The 21,688-nt window shown below is 40.8% G+C and overlaps 1 protein-coding gene across 4 annotated transcripts in view; it reads right to left on the bottom strand.

Moving 5' to 3' along the window:
- ctnnal1 (catenin (cadherin-associated protein), alpha-like 1) overlaps positions 1–21,688 on the bottom strand; it is a 51,619-nt gene that overhangs the window by 7,160 nt on the left and 22,771 nt on the right. For 3 of the 4 annotated variants that reach the window (XM_028597553.1, XM_028597554.1, XM_028597556.1), the window contains exons 2-11: positions 16,350–16,539; positions 11,217–11,404; positions 10,148–10,267; positions 8,614–8,703; positions 8,205–8,375; positions 7,214–7,414; positions 6,107–6,193; positions 5,623–5,781; positions 2,608–2,700; positions 30–180 (exon numbers count right to left, since the gene is read on the bottom strand). In XM_028597553.1, the coding sequence (XP_028453354.1) occupies positions 30–180; positions 2,608–2,700; positions 5,623–5,781; positions 6,107–6,193; positions 7,214–7,414; positions 8,205–8,375; positions 8,614–8,703; positions 10,148–10,267; positions 11,217–11,404; positions 16,350–16,539 (1,450 nt within the window). The remainder of the gene's footprint in view (positions 1–29; positions 181–2,607; positions 2,701–5,622; positions 5,782–6,106; positions 6,194–7,213; positions 7,415–8,204; positions 8,376–8,613; positions 8,704–10,147; positions 10,268–11,216; positions 11,405–16,349; positions 16,540–21,688) is intronic. The other variant, XM_028597555.1, reaches the window with a different exon arrangement.

The raw sequence follows: 21,688 nt of genomic DNA, 5'->3' as shown, positions 1-21,688 counted from the left end.
AAGTATCCATTAAATGAACAAAAACGTACCTCGCCTGCCTTCAAAAATGTCGTTGATCTCTCTCAGTAGCAGGGCCATGTCACAGAGCTGCGACTCCCAGGCCTCGCAGAACACCTCCAGGTTCTCTTTAGCGATCTTACTGGACGGGTGGAGGGCCAGCGTCTGGGCTGCCGAGATGATCTGAGCGCGAGTGTGAAGAATTGAGACATGAGAAAAGTAATATTTAAATAAAGCTGTTTTGTAACCAGGCAGAAAAAAACAACTATGCAAGTACAGTAAAAGACAGAGGAAAAAAATGTGGTGTAAATCTTGTCCAGAACTGGGAAATTTAATCAGCTGCCACTATTGATCTAAAAGTTAACCAAAGGGTTGTCCTATCATCGCAATTTAAACACAAGATTGGAAGCTGACATTCCTTTCAAACTGCACGTTAATACAGGAACTAACACTAGAAAAAAACTAAACAAAGTCATTACGATGTCTATTTTAATGTTCTCTCTGGCCTGAGGGGTAATAAGTGGGCTACAGTTGTCTTGGAATAAGCTTCTTTAATCAACACCAACACGGCAAGAACACAGACTTCACTCTCTTGGGGTTCACATCAGAGCCTCGGTTCCACTGTTGCACTCATTACACTCAATACTGTTACACTCACAACTGGCCCCCCGTAAAACAAAGGCCGCTAGGAAATACAATTACCCCAAGGAAGCAACTTAAATGTTACACATAAACAACAATATTAATAGTGCTGTAAATTAAAATAAAATAATAATCGGTCTAATGATAATAATAAAATGTAACTCTGAGGCCAATAATAATATAGTGGAATTATTCCAACTAAAAATATATAATTTACTATTGTATATCATACCGCTTAATTACACAACATAAATTAGTCAGATACACTGAAGAAATCAAAGTAGCCCCAAACACTATGTGCACGGTAACTAAGATTAAAGCTTGTTTACACCAGTTTAGTTGTTTATGTTTATATGGTCAAAAGAATTAAGCATTGGGTATTTAAGTCTTAATCTTGTATTTTACAAAATAAAAAGAATTAAGGTTGATGAGTATAGTTTAGCACATCTCATTGTATGTGTAATAGAGCTCAAGCTTGCAATATGTTTGAAAGACAAGTATCAATTTATAATATCTGCAATCAAGTTGGGTTTACAACTACGATACATAACAGACAGACAGACAGACAGACAGACAGACAGACAGACAGACACACACACACACACACACACACACACACACACACACACACACACACACACACACACACACACACACACACACACACACACACACCCATCCGCTACAGTGTAGTATTTAATAGGCAATTACCCTCTGGGCCACCCCTCTATTACTTTGGACAGACACAGAGACATATCACCACCGCCATCCAATACTTTAGCAGTATTGATTGGTTGACCTTTGAACTTAGGAGTGGCGTCATTACTGCAGAGTCATGCGGGGCCTGACATTCACACCGCAGGATGGGAACATTCTACATTGCTGGATAATTACTGGCATGAATGGTTTCCAAAAGCAAACATAATTAGATCTGGGATAGGGGGACTTGGTGGACAGCATGTTCCAAGATGGAGGAGGTAGACAAAGGAGACATGAGGTAATTTTCGCATCATAAACACTGAATTAAATCTAATTGGATGGGAATATACGTTGCATTTGACGCACCACTACAAGACGGCATTCATTCGTGGCAAATCATTGCGGCTTGATGGCGGTAAAGTTAGCACATAGTAGTATGGACGGCGACATGATTGAAAATGAAGAAAACGGAGATCCCAGAGATTTGCCAGACAAGCAGCAAGACATTCCCAATCATCCTTGGCCTTATCTGAGAGAGATGTTTGAGATAATAGGCATCAAGTCAGAATCTTATTAACCTGGAGTCCCAGTCTCTGTCACAATAATCATATATGTGATGTTTTAGGCCTATTGGCAGACATCCATTAAAAATGTAGGCAATGGCACATAAAGAGCCTTTTATCCATGTCCACTGAAGTTTCTCAGCTTGCACTCTAGTAACATTTGTGTGGTCCAGGTTGCTTTGCATAAAAAATGGTTGTCATTCGCAAGGCTACTTTTACTTTTATACTTTAAGTAAATTTCTAAGCCTGTACTTTGTTACATATACTTGAGTAAAGAAGTTAAATCAGAACTTCTACTTTTACCAGAGTATTTCTTAACACAAGTATCTGTACTTCTACTTGAGTACGGGAAGTGAGTACTTTTGCCATCTCTGACTGTATGTCTTTCTAGACCAGTCTTACATTGCCAGTCCTATCTCCACAGTGCGGTCAGCGCTGGAGTATCTATTCAGGTAATAGGGGGAACATTTTCTGGCTTGTTTGTATTTCTTTAAATCAATCACAACTGTCCTGGGTGACGTTAAGACCCGATAGCTGAAATAGCGAGAGGGGAGGGACATCCAGTGCAAGACGGATGCCAGGCTTTATCCCAGCAATGTACATCTGTTGAGCCAGATTATTCTAGACTGATCCTGTCTCCCCTCCAGCCAGTGGGTTATAATATCAAACTAAAAAATAAATAAAAAATCCATACAGAAAATGTTACCTGTGGACCAATGACATGGAAGGTCTCCTCAGCATGTACACAGGTAATCTCCAGAGGTTCTGTCCCCGACACATGGCACAGCAGCCGACACGTCTGAAGGCAGAGACACAGGGGGAAAAGGTGAGTAACTGGAAGTGCTTTTGAGGTTTGAAAGTTATACTGATAAATGTTCAAATTTGCCTCAAATACAACCTTGCTACACTCATAGGTGATCATACCTATTTGTTTCAGTGGATGAATTATATATTTAGAGGTTTATACAGTAACCTTATCAATGTATTGTCATTTTTTCAGGTTTACATTTACACAAACCTGTAGAAATGTACCTTTACTCTTACAATGTCTCTTTTCAAACTGAACTGTACGTTCTGTTTGTAATAGGGCCACTAGCAAAGACATGACAAAGCTGGCATGTCAGTTTCTGTTCAGTGTTTGCATAACAAAGATTTGGAGGATTACAAGTGTAATGTATGCGTTTGCTTGCACATCAATTTCAATGTGTTTTTTTTTTAACCTATTTTTTAATTCATGGCAAACTAACTTTTTCACTTAAAGCCAGCTATTTTACCTAAGAAAGATTGATAAGCATGACAAATGTCAAATCTTTTTTTTTATACATTTTTTTATTGAGAAAGATTAACAACATTAGAAATCACAGATTTTGCCCTTTCTTTCTTTTCTTTTTAGCCCCCATATCCCTTAACACACACACACACACACACACACACACACACACACACACACACACACACACACACACACACACACACACACACACACACACACACACACACACAAAAACATTCCAAAACAAAAAGTGTAGGAGTGTAGGAGCAAAATCGGAGAGAGTATAATCCTAACTTTAAGCATGTCACTTAAAGTGAGAGATATCATCTTCCAGAACCTAACCACATCGGGGAATTCCCAGAACATATGCATAAACGACCCCAGGACATCGAGTGGACATAGGTCACAATTGGGAGATGTAGTAATTTTCATAGAATGGCTAGGGGTAAGGTACATCCTATGAGCAAATTTGTAATGTACTGTATTTGTTGATGATCTGGATTCTTAGATGTAACACACAAATTTTTCCACACTGTGTCCCAACAGATATCTTTAACATGTATAGCAGCTAAGTCCCTATGCTATGTGGCTTCTACTAGTAATCGTTTGCCAGAATCAAAAAATACGCTAGCTTAGCTTAGCGTAATGAATGGAATCCTTTGTTGCCGTTAGCATGTCGTGAGTAAAAGTGACCCAACAACAACAAACACAAAACCTAATTACTTCTTGTGGACTGCGTATTCACAACAAATAAAAATAGCAATGCAGATTAAGACTAGATGATTTCCTAGGTAGATATTGACTTTGGACTATAGTGGGTGGAAGTAGGCTACAGCCGAAGCACTGGTACTCGGGCACAGAGATATCGGCAGCTCTGCGGCCAGCGCAAAGTCACTGTTTCTGGGTTAGTGGACAACCAAATAACGCTGCCCTGACAGATCCGCTGGGCTGACAATACAGGTCTTTTAAAACATAAACTCCCTTGTTCTTCCAATGTGGGAATGAAAAAGGTATATTGCCCTTAAGAAGTAAAAAATTGGGGAGTGATTGTGCTATTTGGGATCTGCGCGCACAGGTTTCATTACAGTAGTTCATTACAAGAAAGTTGTGAGTAGAAATGAAATGATAGGGCCTAACTGTAATCTGGCTTTTTTCAATAGTTTTCACTAGGTCCTGCAGTCTGTGAGGCAGCAACAAAATTTCCTCAATTGGTCTCCAAAAGACTGAAGAACCAGGATTGAACCAAATAGATAGAGGGCGTAACACGAAGGACCGAAAGTACGTCTTAAAATCTGGGGGAGCCAGCCCTCCCTGTGCCTTGCCTCGTTGAAGAGTTGTGAGTTTTAAACGAGGCCTATTTCCTTTCCATATGTATTTAGATATTAATGAGTGAAGTTTTTCCCAGTAGGAACCATAGAAGAGTAAAAGGTAACACAAGGTAGTACATACCTTGTATATACCTTTAAAGTTTTGTGCTGCAATAGAAGGCAAAGAAGGGAAGATATCAACGCCGAGATACCTGAAACTCTTGACTATTGGTATGTGGGAGGGCATGGGAGTTTGAGATGTAACAGAATTTAAATGCATCAGTGCTGACTTAAAACAAGCTAAATGAATCAAACGTGGAAAGCAAATGTGGAATTGAGAAACCTGTGTTGCCTACGTAGAGAAGGATATCATCAGCATACAATGATATCCACTGATTTGTATTACAAAATGTGATGGGATGCACTGACGGATTTCCTGAGCCGGTGGTTCAAGGGAGAGGGCAAATAGTAGCTGCAAAAGAGGGCACTCCTGACAAGTTCCCCTAGACACTGGGAATTGTGCAGAGCAAAAGTTGCCAGTGTTGACCATTGCAAAGGGATTTGCATAGAACATTTTTACCATACTAATGAATTGTGCACCTAGCCCAAATGTATCCAAAGTAGCCCAAAGATAGTCCCATTCCAACCTATCAAACGCTTTCTCGGCATCCAGTGATAGAACCGAGCAGGGCGTGTCTATGCTACTTGCTGCATGAATAATGTGCAGCAGGCGACGCACGTTATCCAATGCAGCAAGTAGCAGGGCGTGTCTATGCTACTTGCTGCATGAATAATGTGCAGCAGGCGACGCACGTTATCCAATGCTAGTCGAGATTCAATAAAACTGGTCTGATCATTATGTATACATTTTGTTAGTTTTACCTCTAATCAAGCTGCAAGCACTTTAGCATATCATTTAATATCTTCATTAAGAAGGGAAAGAGGTCTATAATTACCACATTGAGTCAATTCGTTATTTGGTTTGGGAAGCACTGTAATTATGGCTGTGATAGTAATAATATAAAAGGTCAAATCTGAACTTCACTACAGTTATTATTGGTGTATTTTTTTTTAACCAGTTGAACACCTCTACTAGATCGCATTACCATCAACCTCTCCGAGCCTCCATGCCCCCGCTTACCTCTACCAGCTGCTCCTTCTGCTCGGTGAGCTTGCGCGAATACTCCGCCATCGCCTCCAGGTTTCCCTCAGCACCTGCTGCTTTGAGAGCCCGTAGAGGCAACTGCTCCCCGTGAACTTTGAGCAAGTCAGAGGCACGAATGACTGCCACCTTATGGAGCTGGAGGAGGAATCAGAGATCACATTGAATAAGAAGAGGTGGGAGTAATGGACGCTGGAGAAAAGAAAAATAAAAGGTGAGTGAGATGCATGCATGAGGGTGGATTTTGAGGAGGCAAAGAAAAAAGAAGAAGAGCAGAGGTGACACAATGACATAGTTGAGTTGACAGAGAGAAGCTGAAAAGTGATGTGAAAAAGGAAAGTGGGAAACCAGCTACAGAGGCAGAACATCTAGTGAGAGACATTCCAGTCATGTCCGTGTCTCTCTCTACATCTATTCAGACTCAGAGGGTAGACGGGCAGAGCAGAGACAGACTGCTGCTCACCTCACGTCTGAGGTCACTGATGCTCTGGCATGTCTTCAGGATGGCCACCTCCATGTCCTCTGTGGCTTCTTTGGCATGGACAGACTGCTGTTCCGGTGAGACAGAGAGAGGAAGAGGGGAATAAAACATGAGACCCAACATGGTATTACAGGCCCACACACACAAATGTACATTATTATCTGTAAAAGTATGGCAACAGAAAAAGACTGGATTGGAAAATTATCTTGGGGGTTGATAACATGATTTGTGACCTATTATGTTCTAAATATGCAAAAAAAATTGGGAATTTCAACATCCAATTATGTATAATCAAACTACAATGATTCAAACTAATAATTGAATTTAAATCATTTTCAAAATGTCATATTTTCAGACCTATAAGTCTAATTGTAATAAAAACTATACATTATACTAAACTTTCCACAACAAGAATCAATACCACAAATGCAGAACACCCAACAATAATGCAAATCCAGACGCGTTCTGTACAATATAAAAACATTGCAGTGTTCTGGTCTTTTCAATTCTCCACATGACCTTCAATTGCAGAGTCTAGATTTTACAATGAGAAACTGCAACATAATGACTCCAAAGTCCATCAATTTCGAAGGCGTAGGAGACTTTGTTGAATGGCAGCAAGACACAGAACACTACCTACGGAACACAATGTGATGTTTCTCTCTCGGCTGAATGAGCCCTGTGAAAAACGGTTACTCAGGTGGGTTATTATGCTCTGTTGTTCCACAAATGACTAGGTGTCCTGGGGAGTCTAGTCTTAATGTGTGTTTGTGTCTGTGTAACGTGTGTGTGTGTTGAATAGACACTGCCTGCTATATAAAATGGCACAAACAAGATATTAAATATCACATTTTATTTATAACCTCACCAACTCCTCATCATTTCTTACACTAACAACAGTAATCCAACCAACATCTCTTCTTCGTTGCTTGGATAACTGTTTTGCATCTAATTATGTACTTATCTTTTACAAGTGACTTACAGATAAGCTACTTATTATTATTCCTTTTATGGTAGCATATGTTTTTTATGAATATTCCTGTAGGTGTATGTGCATCTGTGCGAGCGTGCCTGCTTGTGCCAACATACCGCCTCAACCCAGGCGTTCAACAGCTGCTGGGTGTCCTGACGGGCCAGCTGGCACAGACCAAGGATGGCCTGCCGCTGCTCGTGGCTAGTGTAGGCTGAATCAGTGAAGTCCTCTGTCCGCTCCACCAGTGCCTCCAGCTGGCTGCCCATGCTCTGGGGGGACAGGGAGTACAGGTTCTCCCGCAGGCACTCCACACTGGACTGCAGGAGGGGAGTGGAGTGGAGGGGAGGGGAGGGGAGGAGAGGAGAGGAGAGTTGGGAATTAGGAATGAGTTGAAGGATTGCTTTAAAGATTGAGATGGGAACACATGAGATTTTTACTAACCAATATGCTGAAGGAAAACATAACTTATTATCTCATTATCATGATGCTCTTGACCTCATCATTAAATAACAAGGATTGTGTGATGCTTAAGAGTCACCTTGGGCCATCAAACAGCATCTCAAGTACACAAACATGAAAGCTAATGCCTTTTTCCCCCTGTTTTTTATGTGTCCTCAGATGACAGGTTTACATAAGCTTTTAGTTCAACTCTGCCATTAAGAGCTATGAAGCAATTTATTAAAAGCAATACTCAACTCCGGGCCCTTTCATTAAAATACTTTCTTCTTCTTTCATCTACATGGAAAAGACCCCTTCAAAACATGTTTTGTTGTTGGTTTTTTCTTTCATTTTCCACTGCACAAGGTGGATGGAAAAGATTAGTCATAGTGATGTAGGTTTATGGTGATTCACACAACCATATTAACCAAATCATAAAATAGATACAGAATCAATTTGTAGCAAAAGACACAAGATTTAAAGCTGTTACATCAAACAAATCATCACTCTGCTTAAAACCATGGTCTTTCTTATTCATATTTAATAGATTGTTACTGCCTCTTAAAATAAAAAAAATTAAAAAAACTTATTCAGCATGATGCTTCACCCACAAGAGGACCATGACTTAACTTCACAGACACCTTCACTAAGTCCAACTTCCGACCCTACCTTGAAGTCCTTGATGCCGTTATAGATGCTGGCAGGAAGGATCTTGTTCTCCCCACAGCTCCGTGCCTCTGTGACTATCTCAATGACCTGCTCCAGGGCACAGCGCATCCGGTGGAACACAGCATCCTTGTTGATCCGCGCTGACTCACAATCTGGGTGCCTCAGGCAAGTCTTTGAAAGGAATTTGATGAGAAATGTCAAAGCTCATGCCCTCCTCTAGTCTTTTCATATTTTACAACCATGATTATTCACTCTCTTTGGTGTTTTTTATGATTATATGACTTTGAGTTTTGAGTATTTCCATTGATTGCAACATTTGAGAAGCCTTGAAATTAAATAAACTTGAGAAGGCCTTGCATGTTTAAGCTTGACATAATCCATAACCCTTGCCCAAAGGTCCAGTGTTTACCTTTGAGGCTGTGAGGAGCATCATGGTGCATTTCTCCAGCACTGCTCTGGCTGCTGCCATCCGTGCTTTCTTCTTCTCATCCTTCAAGTCCTACAACACACACACACACACACACACACACACACACACACACACACACACACACACACACACACACACACACACACACACACACACACACACACACACACACACACACACACACACACACACAGTAATGGGTGGCTTAACTTCAATTGCAACTTCTAGGAACTCTCTGGGCCAAATGACATGAAGCATCAAAAGTATGCAACAAATCTCTTTCATGCTGGTATGAAGAAACAAACAAATGTGACACGTGACACAGATTCCTCTCCAAGTTTATACATACACACATACTAGGTTAATTGTATAAAAATAGAAGAAAAAAGATGAAGCATGTATAACCTGCTGCAGCCCCCTCTATGTATTCCAAACAGAAATAGACAGCTTGAATTAGGTATTTGGGGATTTAGAAAAAAGGCAGCTGAATCAACTCCTCTACAATTACTTCACTGTAGATTACAAAGACAATGTGATCATCTGTCATTACATTCGTCTGGCTTCAATAGACAAAGATGGTAGATTTTCTAAAAGGGCTGTGTGCATGTATGTTCATGAAAGCGCGTGAGTGAAAAAAATATATAGAACACAGGTCGAAAAATGAGGAAAGGGAGCATTAGCTGCGTTGCGTTTGGGAGAGACAAGACGTATGTTTCAAAACACGTGCCCTATACGTAGAAATTCAAAAAGAGGGATGGTCGATCCTCTCTCTCTTTTGAGATATTGCAGCCAGCAAGCCTCAGCTTCTGCAAGCAAAGCGCTTTAGCTGCAGAAGCTAAACATATGCATCAAAGAAGGATTAGCCGTCTTTGAAAGAGCAAAGTTAGGAACCTAAGTTGGACTGTTTTTCTAAAGCTTTAAACAAAAGTTGCATTTTGCAAATTTGCCAAACTCTAAGCTGATATATTTCAGAGAGAATGCTTCACTTAGGTCAGTTCATATCAACATTGAATCGTGACGTGTTTGAGGAGTGGGGGTCATAACTGACCTGCCAGTTCTTTTATGGATTGAGACTTGGATTAGAAAAAATAATAGATACAGAAAGAAATATTTGTAGAAATAAGAGAAGCCTGAAGAGGCCTTGTTAATTCATTGTTTGATTTTTTGGGAAGAATAAATATTTGACGCTTGAATTATTGATTTGTTCTGAGTTTGCTTGCACATTCATAGTGTAAGTGCTGCAGGATTCACAGTTCAAATCCACCATCTGCTTGAACATTCAGAATACCCTGTTTAGAAAAACACTGATTGTTAGAAGATGACATCTGCATGAATAAACAAAATGTGCCCGGTGTTGCAGAAATGAAGAGGCAAATTACTGCATGTTAAAGCAAAATATATTTAAATGTTAGACCACATATACATTTCACTTATTGAATGAATGTAATAGTGTGTTGATGATTTTGACAATCTTAAAACTTTAAGAGAGTTGGTTTCTTCACATGGTACTCACATTCTGTCTGTCTCCAGTGAGGTGGGCAAACTCCACCATCTCGTTGCCAAACTGGCTGAAAATCTGAACAAATTCCTGGAAGGTGCTGACTCTTTCCAGATGGTCGAGCGTAACCAAGACCTGAGAGGAGTGAAAAGATCAGAGCAGTACAGGGTTCTCCGGTTTCTTCCCACCAAAAGACATGCATGCTAGGCAACTAGGACTAGGACTACAGTTGAAAATTAGCCGACTGACTAACACTGGTGCATTTACAGAAATGTTCATTAATGTGCATTGTCCTAATCAAATAAATAAACAAATAAATAAAATAAAATTCTATTTCTTTGTTATTTCAGAGCTCCCTTTAGTAGTATTAAGGTCTCAATGTGATGTAATTATATTAATGATATCCTAAAATAAAACCAGCAAAATAAGTAGTTCCTAACCTGCATTTTAGTTAATAGTAGTCTATGTACAGTAGCTGCTCATTTAGCTGCTGAGGGTAGGCTAGCTGGCAGTGCTGACGCAGCAGCTTTTATCCACGCCAGATAAGGAGGAGGAAGACATGTAATTGTGTTTGCCAGTAATGGAGAACAGTGGGCTGTCGACTGTCTCTCCAAACGGGGCTAACCAGTCATGATTAGGCCCCCTGTTTCCATTCTTGGCTCAGTCTACGGCTACATCCATATCACACTGTCTGGCTAAGAGCATAGCCAGGTACGATTGAGAGAGCCAGTCTCTTGCTCTGTGTTTTTATGTTATCGCTAAATGTGCAGCTTCCCTCCAATTACCTCCAGAGTACTCCTTCAGAGAGCCAGTGCTTATCTATTCGGAAATAAAGGACTCAAGATGGAGTTTGCTTAGTATGTGTGGATCACTGTGTGTGTGTGTGTGTGTGTGTGTGTGTGTGTGTGTGTGTGTGTGTGTGTGTGTGTGTGTGTGTGTGTGTGTGTGTGTGTGTGTGTGTGTGTGTGTGTGTGTGTGTGTGTGTGTGTGCCTGCATTTGTGTGCATGTGCAAGAGAGACCTAAGCAACAGAGTGTATGCATATCCTTAAAGGTTGTGTGACATCTCACATTTGTACTTCTCACCTTGTTGCGTGATGTGATTATCTGTTTGATGACGATGCGGTCAGCCAGGACAAGGACTTTGGTGACTGAAGAGAGGAGCAAGCGGGCAGCCTTCACCATCCCTGTCCTATCACTGAACACCGTGACACGTCCATCTGACTGGGACGGCAAGACTGATCCCACATCTGTCAGCTGGGCTATGGCATCACCTGCAAGAGAGGAGAGAAGGGTACTGAGAAGAGTTCAGCAACAGAGCTAGACTGATGAACTGGCTGGAACAATATACTGTGAATATAGGGATGCTGCGGATGCAACAATACAACTTTCTCTGTATCAGGCATCCTCACTGCACAGAGCTCACTGGGATCAAACCTCATTTTAAACATGACAACCTAAAACATAATCTCTTAACAATGAGTAGACAAACAGTTCATGAGATTTTTGTTTGGACTTAAAGAGTTTCTGTCTGTCTGTAAGATGATTCAGGAAGTGCTAGTTGGTGAGGCTGACTCAGGACATGCTGAAGGGTTTACATATCCCGTCTGGCCTGAGAACGTCCTGGGATTCCCATGGAAGAGCTGGAGGATGTGGCTGGCCAGAAAGAACTTTATGCTACTTTGCTTTGCCTGCTGTCACTGAGATCTGAACCCAGACAAGAGGCAGAACATGAAAAGATGGGTGGTCAACTGACCAGACCGACTAAGTAGGTCAGACAACACAACGGCACAATGTTCTTCCAATCTGGCACTCTTCAGCTCTGGGAGAACGTATCGTCCTAGACAGGCTGAAACACAACTGTACTTTATTCAGCACGGTGGTACACAACAGTTACACCAGCCTGTCCCAAGCACAACGGTCATGCTTTCTGGGTAATGTGAGACAACTAAGGCCCTCAAATACAATTGGCAAACATGCCAGAGCAAATTCATATTCCAATTTTCTCTCTTTCTAACCTGCTCTTACTAGCCATAGAAAGGGAAGAATACAGAGTTTTTTTAGGCTTAAAATCCCATCACCAAAATAGTCCCTATCAAGAGAAAAATGTCCAGAGTTAAGAGCGAGCGGGAGGTGGAGAAAAATCTCTCAAAAAAAAGAGAGCTTAGAAAGGAGGGGGAAGGGGATAGAGCAAGGTCTCTATCGGGTCATGCAGCTTGGCTGTCTCTTGCTTTGGCTGGTCCTTTAAAAGAAGCAGCACTGACGAACTGATTGCATCTGACACTGCTGCTTTTCAGTGCCAGCCCCGCTAACCAGCTAAAACATCTAGGCCTGCCTCACAAAGAATGCCGCTCAACCCCTTTACACTAGAGGGTGGAAAGCAGAGGGAACCAACTCTCTTCTCTAAATCCCAAAATATGGATGGTATGGAGGATGGATTTTAATGACATTAGATGTAAAACAGAGCTATCCCACTTGTCCTTTAATTATCATATGTACTTGAGACCTTTGTAGCTTCTTTTCACTGTAAAAAACAGTTTGTGTTTCTACATGGAAAATCATGCGTCAGGTGTAATGAATTCTACTTTTTTTTTCTGTGTGATGAATTTATTATTCATAAGTGAAAACTTGAAAGGCCAATTCTTGATGTGTTGTTACAGGGCTTGCAGGCAGTCAATCTTGCATGACTCAATGGATGGCAATGTCTGTCTGTCTGTTGGTGGATTGCGATGAAACCTGATACAAAAATTAATGTGCCCCCCCTTTTCATCTAGCACCATCACCAGGTCAACAATGTGTCCAATACTTTGGTTTATACCTTCAACACTATTAACATTCCCATCAGCTTGAGCTGTACTTTGTGTTTAGTGCTAATTAAGAAACATTAGCATGCTAACGATGCTAAACTGAGATGGGGAACATGGTAAACATATATCTCTGCTACACATCAGCAGGTTAGCATTTAGCTCAAAGCACCACAGTGCCTCAGTACAGACTCACAGAACTCCTAATATTGCTGAAGAATTGTTTCTGTATCATTTATATCTCATTCATGAGTGAAAAGTAAAAAAAAAGGCCAGTTCTTATTGTGTTGGTACAGCACTTCAAGGCAATTGTATTCCCTTTTTTTGGATAGACAAGAAGGGCCAGTGTTATAAACCCTAAAATCTGTCACTGAGCGAATGAGCGATGAAGTTACACTACTGGTCGGAGTGAGTGATAACATTGGTCGAGTTGGAGCTCTCTTATTGGCTGTTGTTTCAAACTGAATCGTGCACACAGTCGGTCAGTCTTTCTTTGCCTCTGTGTTGCGATCAATCAGCAGATTTATGTCCTACGCGGTGGATGTTCCCACCACCGTTTTAATGCATGCGTGAGTTGAGTTAAAACTCTGATTAGATAAACTACTCAAATAACAAGGAGGAGTACACATTATGAAGAAAACAGAAATGTTAAAATAGAACCATCTGAAAGTAGCGCAAGGAAACGACGCCACTGGGACTTTAGTTTCACTTTCAGTTTCCGGCGGAGATATTAACATCAATGCACCAAAATGAGCAGAGAAGAAATAAACAGTAAAGTTGGAAGGTGGTAGGAAATGTACAGTGTATGTTTCAGTTTGTCCATGAATAAACACTGCAGTTCCAACATTTGAGTTTGTGGTTCAGAATTGTCTTGTGGTGAAACCTACAGGTCTGTTGAACAAAGTATCATACACACTTTAGATGAATAATTTATATTATACAACAAATTGTGGAAATTTGTCTCAAACATACAGTATCTAACCATGTTGTATGATGTGCTACTCCGACAAAGAAATATTACTGGGACAACTCCTATAAACATTTGATATCGGAATTCATCGGAAGTCATGTAATAGACATCACCGCTGTCTATCCCTGTGACAATTTGCCTACAATTAGGCACATTAACCAGACATGGTCCAGCCATACACTAGGTTTCAATTTAGTCTTGTTTACGAAGTTATTGTTCTGCACTTTTAGTCCAGTATTTAAACACTCACACACTTTATGTGCTATGACTTTATTTTGACCCTAAATACTATCTTATCTTGAATCTTTCTCAGGGCGAAAGAAAAAGTGAAACAGAAGCATGCAAATGTGATAATGACACTGTGAGACAGAGTGAAAGAGACAGAGAGAGATTCAACACAGATTGCCTTCACTGACCTGCCTCATTGGATCTCTCCACTGCTCTGATGACGGCTAACATCTAATTAAACTAGTGCTTTCAGCCTGCCTTTATTTAATTTATTATAGCACACAAGGCTGAAGCCTGCCTGATTAAACTCACCCTGTGGCTAGGTATTAGACAAATGCCAATCCTTCACTAACTAGCCCCTCTCTCTCCAGGAGACTTAAAGCCTCTTAAAAGGCTTTCTTTTTTCATCCCCGAAGATGTCTCCTTTTTTTATGGTCAGGGATACAAAAAGTATTGGAAACAGTTGTACAGTGTCTGATAGAAAAAGTGCATGTGAAAACACCTTCCTAAGAGGAAAGTGAGAACTAGAATAAATTAGTCACCGTGAACACACACACACACACACACACACACACACCCCTAGACATTTGCACACATATACACACACACACACACACACACACACACACTTCACTTGGCCTCACCTAGACACACACATTCACACGCACATTTTCTCATCAGTCTATTCTCCCCCTCCCAGCAGCGCTCTTTGTGTGAGTTTTAGCCGTCTTAACAAATCAACGCTATGTGAGGATTAAATGCTTTGCTACCCAAGCTGGATCTCCCAACATAAACCTATTATCACGGTGTTGTGTCTAAATTCTTATCCAATGTGATATTGTTTCCAGTTTGCTCTGGAGAAGGCTAAATGAGTTCCTTGTTTTGCCGGATAAGAACGAAGTTTCCAGATACAAATAAGAGTGGTGACAACTATCTAAACGAAGAATTGTAGACTGCAAAATGTTACAAGAAAGTGTAAAAACATGGTGAGAAACACATTTCTGACAAAACCATCACCTCTTCTTTCTCGGGTTCAATAAAAGCTGACATTCTTGTTCCTTCACACTGGTTGTCACTTTTTCCACCCCTCCTACAAACCTCTGTACCTCTTTGTCTCTCTCAGTTGTTTACTGTTTTGGACTTGATATATCCATATATCCATCAAACAGGTTATCTTTTCAGAATCACAGAAGGATGGAGCCTCTTGCAGTGCACATTGGGTGAGAGGCAGAATGGGAATGAAAGTACAGAAATGCAGATGTTGGGAGAAATCTAAACACAGACAGGCCCAGCCAGCAGATTCAAACACATGAAAAAAATTGGGTCCTGACCACGGGTGGAGAAATATTTTTCAATGTAACACAGAAGCAATCCATGAGGCAGTGAATATCGGGAAACTACAACTTCTTCAATCTCACCCACAGCCTGATGCATAAAGTCTCCGGGAGCCTTCTATCAGAATCTATTATGCAGTGCTTTCCAAGCCAGAGAAGACACATTCATTCCCACCCTCTATGCAGCACCCTTGGGTGAAGAAGCACTTTTTTCAGCCTTTACTTCCAACCTAATAACAACAATTTCTCTAGAACACTCTGGAGGTCCTCTGGTGTAATACTGTCAGACAGCTGGGCTGTCCAGACAAATCAAAACTTGCTCAAATTTGATAACGCTGTGAAGCCTGAAGGTGATGCCTGATGCTTTATGAAAATGTCAGTTTGTCTTAACAAATAAACACTTAGAAGTCTTATTGGCTGACCAGCTACAACATCCATAATGGCAATTTCTGAACACCATAAAGCCATGACCATGCTTATGACAGAAAGATACAGTACCCACTATGAAGAAGCCTCTAGCATGAAGCACCCTCACATAGTTTTACAACATCAATTTGTGACCACAAAATAGGTGCCGTCTATATCTTTTTTTTAAAAGATTATTTTGGGCATTTACGCCTTTAATGGACAGGACAGCTAGGTGAGAGAGGGGAGAGAGAGGGGAAGACATGGAAAATCGTCACAGGTCGGACTCAAAACCCTTGACCTCTTCGTCGAGGCATAAACCTCTACATATAGGTGCGCCTGCTCTACCAACTGAGCCAACCCAGCCACAGTGCCGTCTCTATCTACTCCAAAAGAGAAACACTCAATGCGTTGAGTTTAAGGGCAGCAATTCGGGGAAATGTCAACTACATAATAAGATTCAGCCAAAGAGGCCTACCTGCTCTGCGTGCCTCGAAGCAGGCTTGACCCATCTCATCCTTGAGCTCTTGGTTCTCTGTGGCAATGGCCTCCCCGACAGTGACAAAACGTCCCACAGCCACACTCACTGCCTGGCCCACCCTGTGTATGGCTGCCAGGGTGCGCTCAGACTTTTTTGGCTTGTCTTTATGGTTGATCAGAGTGGTGATCTGCAGGAAATGTGTGGAGAAGGAAAAAGAGAAAGCCAGACATTATTTATGTAGGAAGACACACTTTGTTGTAGTCAGTTATTTAAGCACTTTCATAGTTAGGTACTTTATAGTTACTTTTGCAATGAGCCACCTTAAATCCTAGAGGAAGATAAATGAATACCCAAGTACACAATCTAGAATCATAACTTCTTGTTCTATAGTGAAAGTATGCTGCTATTATATCCAAACAATATCTTTGATAAGGGAGCATGTTGAGTCTGAAGCTCGCACTCCATTTGCTTATCAGGGGAGAGGAGTTTCCTGCCTGTACAGCTACAAGTGGAGATAACATTTTGAAAGACACACATGGATAACCTACCATGCGTGTCTGAAAGACAGAAAGCATTTTTACAGCACAAACACGCACCCAATATCCAACACACCTTACACAATATTTTATCAAATTTGAAATAAGAGCGGCAACAAACACAGCAGATGGGACACGCATGCACGTCTTCTGTGACATATACAAGACCACCGGGTACACGGAAACGGAAAACACACACACACACACACACACACACACACACACACACACCTCCTCCGGTGGGGACTATTAGTGATAATTGAGTCTATGAATTATGAATGGGTGGAGCTAATTATCATAAATTATTAATCGATTACTTTCACTCTCGCCAGCTGTTATCATTGTAGGTGTGAGTGTGTGTATGTGTCAAACCATTTGGATCAGGGAGTGGTGGGTGGTTTTTTTAATTGCTCCACAGCTTCAGGGGGCCCAATTGAGGAACATTTGTCAGAAAAGTCCTTGTGGGCTACAGAACACACGCTGGTTCTGCAGGGCTCAGACGGCAGTTTGAACAAACAGCACCCGGACACAGGAATGTAACACACAAGGCTTTCTGAATGAAAACCTTTAAAATGTGTTCAGATGTATCTGACAGTTTATAACACAATAAACCCTGAGATCTCATGCAAAGTTGACAACATTGTTATAGATCAGCACCTGGCGCGCGCACGCACACACGCACACGCACACGCACACACACACACACACACACACCTTTAAAATCAGACCAAATACAACTAGCATTAGGGAAATTAATTGACTAATTGAATACTTGATTAACAAATTTCTTGAGAACCCGAACCAGCAAATGTTTAGCATTTTGCTTAAAGGACTTAAACAATGAATCGATCAAAATAGTTATGTATGTATATGTCTTTTAATGACTTATCGTTGCAACTCTACACCTGACAATTGTTTTCTTCAATCTATCGATTAATCATGTTAAGTCTGTAAAATGTCGGACAATAGTGAAACATTTCATCACAATGACTTCAAATGTCTTATTATTGTCTTATATACTTACCACAAAAGGGGAATATAAACCTGCAATAAATGCCTCCAGTCAATCTGAATGCTATAAATTTAGCCGGAATCAGCAAACCACTTGAGCTGCTGCCCTGTGGGACATGACCTACATTTAAACTGTACATCACACATCATCCACACTGACAGTTTCATCGCTGAGTTTCAACGTTTTTTTTAACTGATGTTGATGTTTAATGCTGCTTAAGTTGTTCCACTGAGTCTCCATGCTCATTAGCATGTGCACATCAAATATATTTCTAGTTGGATACAGAATAAATTCAATATTGGGTCAGACTGTCCAACTTCAAATTGCTGAGAAGCAAATTAACTGGGAATGTTCGGCATAAGTTCTTCACAGCACAGAAAAATGTCAGTTGCTTCAAGTCCTTGAACAATGAAGGTCACATCTACAGTATATACTGTATCAAAGTTCCAATGGTAGTTTGGTTCAATCACAAAAAACACATTCACTCCGATAATGGCACTGATCAATTTCTAATAAGCAAGCCTTACTTTCTATAAAATAACATAAAAGATGGTAATTGTCAAGTATCTGTGTTATATAAATCATGAAAAAGAGACATGAAAAAATAGTTGCGACGTAAGGGAGCAAAAAAAAAAAAAAAAAAAAAAAAGAGTGGACCAACAATGATGTTGCAAAGATGCTGCTCTTCTTTCACCGTCTCTCTTCTATAACTGCCCAATTTTTTTAGTACCAATCTCACTGTCACTATGTTTCTCTAATATGTTTAGAGAATTTGTAACGTGTTTTTTTTTTTTTTTTTTTTTATAGCAAGATCCTGACCCCGAAAGTGCTCATAAACTTCTTTAGGTCTGTCACTCGTCTCTTGATGATCTGTCTTCTTTATCTCAGTATTAGAGCTTCCCTTCCTGTCGGCCCAGTGTTTTTCACTGACTCATCCACACAGAGTAGGCTACTACGTAGAAAACACAAACGCCGGCAGGACACAATGTAGCCTAAAAGAAGGAATTAGGGCACAGTGACACACAATTCTACGTCATAAAATAGACTGTTGTTCAACGTCAGATGGCATTCATGTTATAAAAGAGACCTAATGGGCATTTCTGTGACGTAAAGATTCTGATGATTCAAGCATCTGACCCTGGCTTGCCCAGAGGACTCTGTCTTGTGTTCAACTGAAAGTGTGTATGCATGGTATTTTTATGTCTGCAGGGTCCATGCATGATTGTTTTCCAAGATGACTTGTACAAGAAAATGGTGACATGAACACTCATGCTGGCACTGATCCAGAAACCAGGGGGTGAGAGCATTAGAGGAGAATTTGAGTGAGTGAGTGAGTGTGTCTACACTGCAGCAGATGAGCAGAGGGTAAAGTTAATTTAACAAGTTTAACACGTTGTGTCTGTGAAAGACAAACAGTTAAAAAGTCTGTGAATTACAAAGAAAGAGCGAGAGAGAGAGAGAGAGTGAGAGAGAAAGAAAGAGAGAGAGAGAGCAGAGAATAGCCACTGCGTGGAATTTCTTCCATTAGAGATTACTAGGTGGGGTACATTTACTGGGCTGTGCAAACAGGAACAAAGCAGGGTGGAGAGAGAACATAATATTGATACAGTGCCATCGCAAAAGAGAGGCCATTGTGTTTGTGTATCAGAGGAGCTTGTGTCAGTTTCATTTTGTAGAGACAATTCTAGATGTGTTAGTGAAACACTTAAAAACAGTGAAGATCACATTTTAAGTAAAAAGAACCAACAGTATTTCTTATTACTGCTTGGCATCAAGAGACCTCTTGGATACCATAGTATACAAGACTACAAATATGACCAGACATGCAATGCCAACTTTTAGTACTTCACATATTTTGATACTCTGTTCCATGGACACATTTCGGTCAATAACAGAAAAGTATAGCTTCACTCCTTATAGACACCTGCTCAAACTGCATTCAGGAAGGCCAAAGGTTAGGAGTTTACTTAACATTTCACCGCAGTCTATTCATTTAAAAGCTCTCCTCTCAGTTTTCCCTCATTCTTGATCTCTCTGTTTCACACACACCCTCGCTATGCCATGCTGCAGTGCTCTGCTGCACTCCAGCAGTGTTCGAATGCCAATAACCACTACCAACCAAGCAGCATGCCAGCATTAAAGCCTCCAAAACCCCATTGAGAATTTACACGATATAAAATCCGTGACATAAGCACAAATGTTGCTTTAGATGCAAAGTCAGACCTCCGGCAGATTTGTTTATTGACAGGGCTAACGGGTAGTGTCCCTGGTGCTATACCAGCTTGGATACAGAGGGGTTGCTGGAAAGAAAATGGCTTACTATCTAATGTAATAAATGTGGGGGTCAACTTGGAATGTACATTCAACAAATTTGACTATATTGACAAATATCCCGTTGTGTACGTTCCCGCTGCTCCTACACAAACAGTTTTGTACATAATATCTTATAAAGTCTCTCTCACATTAACACAGCAGAGACTGTCTATTCCCTGCTTGTTACTTTCTCCCCTGGTACACCACCAGTCAATTCCCAACCATCCACCTATCGTCTCTTTGTTACCCATAATTAGGAGGACAATTACAAGGCCATAAAAACAACATCAACAGCTTACTCTGAGCAACACAATGCAATAACAGAGCCCACCCGTTAGCTAGCGGGAAATCTAGACTAACACCTCAAGGACACAGTGATCGACTATAAATCAGAGCTTAACAAAAGCTGGAAACATTTGTGGCTGCCTCCCATGGCTACTGACAGTTCTGTTCAATGGCTTTGCTGGAAGAAAGTTTGGTGTTATCCGAGTCATTCTTTCTCTCTGCCGTTTTTTTTCTCTCTGCTCTGATGCTTGGATAATGCAATTGTATAAATGTGTAGCTAAACGAGCGCGTTTGTGAAAGAAAAATACAGTTTACTCAAAACAAATCAATTCAAGGCCTCTTTCCCAGTGACGTCATCCTTGTCATTTAGTAACTGTGAGAAATCCTCCGCAAACAAAGGCAGCATGATAAAGGTGAGTGTGAACAAGCTCATCCTGGAGGCCTGACGGGGCTTTTATTAAACACACATTGCAGCCATTCATCACAATAATTGCTTGCTTGGCAAGTGTTATGTTGGTCTGCTTATTTGTGTTCATCGGTGTTTTAAGCCATCAACATCTCCTTCCAGGCAGCACTGCCTGGAAGACACTAGGATTAGGCAATGGTTAGGGTTAGGTGCCTTGACGTCCACTGTCGCAGCGCTGCCTGGAAGGAGACGTTGGGGGCTTAAAACACCATTGAGCCTTATTAGTCTGAATTATATCTCAGATTCCTTGAAGCTTTACTTGGCCTGCTGACGAGAGTTAACCACTCAAAAAGAACTTTTTTTTTTCCAGAGCAAAGATATTGAATATAAAGTTAGAAACAGAATCCTAGCAATCACATTACAATCAGCCATTAACTGTCAAGCTCAATAGGATTTCCACATGTAAATGTAGGGGTGTAAATAAAAAAAGAAACATTATCCATTAATTTATAGTGAGTTTTATTTTTGTCTACTTAAGTGTGTGTGGGTGTTTGTGCAGATACAAGTATTTACTGTACTGCAGTACTGCTGTATGTGCAGTATGTGTGCTTCAAAAACTGATGTGTAAGGGCAGGAAATAACTTGACAGTATATTGTGTGAAGAGAAGGAGACAAGGAGGGGAGAAACAAGAAAAAGAGGTTAAACGCCTTGGTTGTGTTTATTTTCTGATCAGATGAAACTGTCGGCATCATTTTTGTTTAAATGACTTTCCGTTTCTTCTTG

Source organism: Perca flavescens, chromosome 14 (assembly GCF_004354835.1).
Source record: "Perca flavescens isolate YP-PL-M2 chromosome 14, PFLA_1.0, whole genome shotgun sequence".
Lineage (NCBI taxonomy): Eukaryota > Metazoa > Chordata > Actinopteri > Perciformes > Percidae > Perca > Perca flavescens.
The sequence above is the reverse complement of the archived record's forward strand: the minus strand, read 5'-3'. Positions and strand labels throughout refer to the sequence as shown.